The sequence below is a fragment of the Dermochelys coriacea genome, chromosome 5 (genome assembly GCF_009764565.3).
Source record: "Dermochelys coriacea isolate rDerCor1 chromosome 5, rDerCor1.pri.v4, whole genome shotgun sequence".
Classification (NCBI taxonomy): domain Eukaryota; kingdom Metazoa; phylum Chordata; order Testudines; family Dermochelyidae; genus Dermochelys; species Dermochelys coriacea.
Genome location: NC_050072.1, coordinates 41,414,684 through 41,421,163, shown reverse-complemented (window position 1 = coordinate 41,421,163; position 6,480 = coordinate 41,414,684). Strand labels below are relative to the sequence as shown.

Genomic DNA, 6,480 nt, shown 5'->3' with positions numbered 1-6,480 from the left:
AACGCAAACTAATCGGAAAGATCCTTTCAGGTCATTCAGGGTGACAAGAGGATAAAAATCATACCAAGTATTCTTCCCAGTAATGTCACCTTCCAAGTAAAGCAGAAGTTAAACCTGTCAATCATAAAACTTTGTATAAAGAAAAGGAGTACCCGTGGCACCTTAGAGACTAACAAATTTATTAGAGCATAAGCTTTCGTGAGCTACAGCTCAGCTCATGCATCGGATGCATCCGATGAAGTGAGCTGTAGCTCACGAAAGCTTATGCTCTAATAAATTTGTTAGTCTCTAAGGTGCCACGGGTACTCCTTTTCTTTTTGCGAATACAGAGTAACACGGCTGCTACTCTGAAAACTTTGTATGTGATCCCTGATCAGAAGCCGTCTTCTACTCTTCCGACTGTTTGGACTGTTTACTAGATATTATTAACCTATTTATTTGTGATACGTCAACTGGATACTATCTTTATTTAAGATTGTTCCCAGCGATATTTTTCTCATTTCATTCTCTCTTTCAGACCCAGCCTTTCCCTCTTTTATCAAGCGCAACTGTACGTTATTTTTTTTTTTATCTTCTGAGGATCGTGATTGCAATAGTTTGTTGCATTGTAATTTCTTGTAATGCAACTTTAAGAAAGATAGCTCGGCGCTGCTGTGTTTGGAGGGAAACAGAACGTGACCGTCAGATTTCAGAGCACTGGGACCAAGGCTCCGATGCCAGAGACTCTCCTCTTTGTTTCAGGGCATTAGCTGAAATGACATGAATCACCACGAATGGGTTTTTTTTTTTTCCCCCATTACTACAGCGCTTTGAAATGATTGAGTGGGAACCGTGCCCGGCACTGCATTGTAAAACAATACATCTCAGGACACCTACACCACACTACTGGATAGCGACCTATCTTGAGTTTTTTAAAAGTTGCTTTATTGATTGCTCTGCTACCCAGCTAACAGCCCAAGAGTTTCATGATCACTGGGGACAGAACTATCATTTGACACAGTGTCAGAGGAATTACCGGTAGCGTGTGTCTGTACCTACCTATACACACTTCATGGCTATTTAGGTCCGCACACTTCACTTGGTAGCACGGGACATACTTTGCCATTTACTTTGATTTTAAAACACACTACTCCACAAAATGAGAGCGTTACTTGTATCTTGAAGATTCAAGGCATGCACATTTCCCCACGCCGCTCACCAATATTTGCATACATTTGTTTTCGTTTGTAATTCAGACAGCTACTCATGTGTTCCTTTCATTTAAGCAATTATAAAAAAAAAACCCCATTGCCATCTAACAGAGGAGCCAAATAATTGTAACCTCATTTCGGAGCGATAAACTGCAATGTGGGGATTTTTGTAAGGGATTGTGATCGCTGTGGGGCACGCTAATAAAGCGCAGAATTTCCCCAAGTACATGATACAAAAAGTACGTGTTTGGGTTGGTTCTGCTTAGCTGCAAACGAACCGCCTCGGCAGCTCTTGCTGCGCGGCTTGCAAGGGTCCCGGGGAAGGGCCGCTGGATTTGAAGCTTTCCCCCTGGAGAAGCGAAGCCGCGCGCCCCAGGAACTGCAGTGCTGCCGAGAGAGAAGGGCTTCTGCGGAGAAGTCACCTCCCGCTGCCTTGGGTGAGCTCTTCCCCGAGGGTGCGCCGGAGCCCCGGCCGCCTCAGCTACGTGTGAGCCGCGATCCCTGGCACGCCGCCTACCTGCGGGGGGCGACAAATGCCCTGGACGTCTGGAGCTGTCCAGGGTGCTGCAGGCGGCCCACGGCCGCGGCCGAAGACTTTCACCGGAGTTGAGTCTCGGGGAAAGCGTCGGCATCGCCGGCGGCTCTCGCTAAGGCCGGGGATCGCTCCCAAGCGCCTCCACACGGCTGACAGAGCGCCGCCCGCGGGGGCAGGAGTTTGCCCAGGAAAGCTCGCCGCGAAGGAAAGGGCCCAAGCTGCGCGGGGAGGGGAACCGGGGGGGGGGAGGGCAGCCACACACTCCGTGATGTGCAGCATCCACTTCAGCCTGCACATGGGCCCCCGATTCCTCAGCCCTGGCACGGAGCCGCAGCGAGCATCGCCCCGCAGAACCACAACGCGCCGCGCCCCGCTCCCCCCGCCAGCCTGCCCGGGCTGCTGGCCACAGGGCAGGGGACGAGGCAAGCCCACGTCTCAATACACGGGGACGACCCCACCCGGGCACCCAAGCTCGGGTCCTCGGGGTATTGACTGGGAGACGCTGGAGGCAGTTGGGAAGCCGCACAGTGTGGCGGCACCGGGTAAGCTCCCAACGGGTTGCCCGGGCTTTCCTCGCTCAGGGAGGGGGCGGATCGCGTCGCTTGCTGTTGCCCCAGCGGGTGCAGAGGATGCTCCGCCCGCGCGGTTGATGAAAGAGGCCGGAGTACAACTGCCGCCCGGCAGCGAGAGCCACCCCAGAGGAGAGGGGGCGGGGGAAGAGAGCGAAAGCAGGGACGGGGGCGGGGGCAGAGGGAGAGCAGATCAAACAGGGAGCGAGCGGGAGGGGAGCAGGAGCCGCCAGGGGCACAACGCCAGGCAGAGGGAGTGAAGGGGAGAAGCCGCCAGCGCCAGCGAGGCTGCTCCGTGCCGGCCCCTCGGAGCCCGGCGGGCGCCGGCTGGGAGAGGGGGGCCGGGGCCGGGCGCTCAGCCGCGCTTCGCCCCGGGGATCGGCCTGGACAGGCACCGCCACTCTGCGCCGCCCGACGCCGTGTGAACCGCGCGCTCCTGGATGCCCGCAGCCGCTCCCGCCCAGGGCTCTCCGGCGTGGCCAGGCGCCCCGGCGGCGCGGCGCGCCCGGCGGCCCGCGGCGATGACTCGCGGCAGGAGAGCGGAGCACTCGCCACCTGCCCGCCGGAGCGCGGAGGCGTGAGCGCGCCGCGCTCTGCCCATGCGCTCCGAGCTGCCCCGGCATGGATGTGGCCAACAACACTACCTCCCCCAGCGACCGGTCCTCCGCGAGGGGCCCGGGCGCCGCGGTGACCCTCAGCTACCAGCTCCTCACCTCCCTCTTCCTGGGCGCCCTCATCCTCTGCGCCCTGCTGGGCAACGCCTGTGTGATCGCGGCCATAGCCCTGGAGCGCTCCCTGCAGAACGTGGCCAACTATCTCATCGGCTCCCTGGCCGTCACCGACCTGATGGTCTCGGTGCTGGTGCTCCCCATGGCCGCCCTCTACCAGGTGCTGAACAAGTGGACGCTGGGGCAGGTCACCTGCGACATCTTCATCTCCCTGGACGTGCTGTGCTGCACCTCCTCCATCCTCCACCTGTGCGCCATCGCCCTGGACAGGTACTGGGCCATCACCGACCCCATCGACTATGTCAACAAGCGGACGCCCAGGCGAGCGGCTGTGCTCATCAGCCTGACCTGGCTCATCGGCTTCTTGATATCCATCCCGCCCATGCTGGGCTGGCGGACGCCCGAGGACAGGTCGGACCCCGACGCCTGCACCATCAGCAAGGATCACGGGTACACCATCTACTCCACCTTCGGCGCCTTCTACATCCCCCTGCTGCTGATGCTGGTGCTCTACGGGCGGATCTTCAGGGCGGCCCGGTTCCGGATCCGCAAGACCGTCAAGAAAGCGGAGAAGAAGAAGAAGAAGAAGAAGAAGAAGAAGATCGCGGACACCTGCCTGACGGTCTCCCCGGCCACCCTGCAGAAGAAAAACAACGGGGAGCCCAGCAAGAGCTGGAAGCGGACGGTGGAGCCCAAGCCCAGCGCGTGTGTCAACGGGGCCGCGAGACACGGGGAGGAGGGAGCCGCTCTGGAGGTCATTGAGGTCCAGCGATATCACAACTCCTCCAAAACTCACCTGCCCCTGCCCAGCGAGCCCTGCAGCACCCCGCTGGCCCCATCTTTCGAGAAGAAGAACGAGAGGAGCACCGAGGCCAAGAGGAAGATGGCTCTGGCCAGGGAAAGGAAAACGGTCAAAACCCTGGGCATCATCATGGGCACGTTCATCCTCTGCTGGCTGCCCTTCTTCATCGTGGCCCTGGTCTTGCCCTTTTGTGACACTGAGTGCTACATGCCGGACTGGCTGGGCGCAGTCATCAACTGGCTGGGCTATTCCAACTCCCTCCTCAACCCCATCATCTACGCTTATTTCAACAAAGATTTCCAAAGTGCTTTTAAGAAAATTATCAAGTGCAAGTTTTGCAGGCAGTGAAGGACACTCCCTCCTCGGGGGCTCCCTGCGGTTGCTTCATCAAACTCCACATCTCTTCTGCTACTACCTTATCTGCTTGTTGCCCTCCACCCCCCATCCCTCCCCCGGTGACCACTCTCCCAAGGACTGCGGCAGGGGCAGCGCCACTTTACCGCGCAGCACCTGAGTGTCTCCTCCTAGTTACAACGCACAGCGTGCTGCAAATCCAAGTAGTTCAGACTCCGGTGCAGCGTCTGCCATTGTTCCACGGGGAGACAATGCCGCTCCCGATTCCAATCCTCGCCTCCCAAAGCGTCACAAACTGAGTCAGCCCCTTTCTGAACTACTGCAAATTTAGCGCTTGCAATTCAGCGCTTTGGAAAACGGACTGGCACGTGTTCCCCAGCTAACTTGAGCGCCGTCTGCTCCTCTGAGTTTACACAGTACTCAGACCGTTTAATAAAAAGAAAAGGAGTACTTGTGGAACCTTAGAGACTAACAAATTTAATGACCGTTTAATGACACCCTATTTCGCCACTTGTATTTATTTTGGGTAGACCTGGGGTTTGCAGATCGTTGCTTGTGGTAGCTGTTAACCACCTTGTCTGCTCGAGTAGCATCGGTTAAATAAACCATCCTATGCATAAAACCTTCTTGTCTTTTTTTCTGGGATTAAAAGAAGATTGCAGAGCGCTCTGAGTCTAACCTAGATCTGGTCGAGTAAGTGCGAGTTTGAAGCAGTTCTTTCCACAGTGGAGGAAGGGGCTTAAAAAGTTACGTCGCTGGCAGCGAGATTGAAAAGTGAATTTCGTTTTGGGGGGAAAACATAATTTTATAACCTTACAAGGTACTTCTGATCTCATTACTAACTGATATGTCTGTATCATGTATTTATAGTAGCCCGCTACCTTTCAGTGCATGGGAGTTAGGTTGTTTACATGAGAGAGATTTTGCTAAACATGAAGTCATTACAATTCACCTAATTATAAACCGATTTTTAAAAAAACAGCCTAATCGAACGAGGATTTCTCATTAAGAAAGCACACAGAACCCATCTGCGTGACTATCAGGCGCAAATACATCTATTGTTTAAAAATTCTTGAAAATAAGACGCAAGTTTTCATTTTGAAAAGCACCTTAAAAGTATGACTAGGAATCACACTGCTCGTTTGGGAAACAAGCAGTCTTTTACTGAAGTTTGAAACGATTTGCTTGGTGCTGCTTTCTCTCTCTTGCCCTCTCTTCCCTCCTCCCCAGCTAAACCAGGGTAATCACATTTTGATGCTGTGCAGTGAAAAGGGCAATAAGTCAATGAGTCTCTCTCCCAGCACAGGTGATTAGCTACGGCATTGTTGCTGAACAAACACTCACACTATAAGAAAAGGAGTACTTGTGGCACCTTAGAGACTAACAAATTTATTAGAGCATAAGCTTTCGTGAGCTACAGCTCACTTCATCGGATGCATTTGGAATAAAGAGAGTGTAGTTATTCACACTTCACTTGCAAAGTGTGGAAAAGTAAACAAATACTGTCAGCTCTGACTTCTTGGCTGTTCAACAAAACTTTCCTGAATACTTCGCCCAATGTCAATTTCCTTTTAAACAAAAAACCCCACCTTTGACTCAAGAAAATTGCAGGTTTTTGTAGATATATAGATATAGATATAGATATAGATATAGGTACTTTCTTTTGATGAGAGTCAAGAAATAACCTGATTTGTACTGAAAGGTATTACTAACAGCTCTTTCTAAAGTCAGAAATTGGGATAGCTTAAACTGTGATTTCAACTGAATTGCCAGAATGTCTATTTTGTATAGTGCCTCTTAGTTTCACACAGGGTATATGCATCGTGATCTGTTATTCCGTTCAGATCTGACAGGGTTGCATATTATTTTGCACTATTAAACGGATTGAATTCTTCCTATTTGGGAAGGTAGTTTGAGATCGAATGCTTTAGCCAAAAATACATATTTTTCTTCTTTAGTTTGTCATAATCTGTACTACCTATAGGTAAATGGGAATGTTAACTCTGTGCTTCACATGAATGTAAATGTCAAGTCGTTTATGAATTTAAACAGCTTCCAAAGTTAAATGATAGCAATGATTTGAATATGTTCAGATAGTCTAATTTCTGATAAGAAAAATTATTTGACCTCCTTTTCTCAATTAAAGTGAACTTTGATCTTATTTTCCCCTTTCTCTCTGATCACTCCTAACTCCGTGTACATTCTGGATTTTCTTTATTGTAAAACGAAGTTGTATTTTTTAAGTGCAAAAGATACCAAGGAAAATTAATGTACAGTCATTTATGAAGGAGTTGAAAATTTA

General features: G+C 51.7%; 1 protein-coding gene across 1 annotated transcript; it reads left to right on the top strand.

Annotated features, from left to right (window-relative positions):
- The first annotated feature begins 2,367 nt into the window (after nt 1-2,367).
- HTR1A (5-hydroxytryptamine receptor 1A) lies at nt 2,368-6,203 on the top strand. The gene has a single exon (XM_038402834.2). It carries the CDS (start codon nt 2,916-2,918, stop codon nt 4,170-4,172), a length of 1,257 nt encoding a protein of 418 aa, XP_038258762.1. The 5' UTR covers nt 2,368-2,915; the 3' UTR covers nt 4,173-6,203.
- The last annotated feature ends 277 nt before the right edge of the window (nt 6,204-6,480 follow it).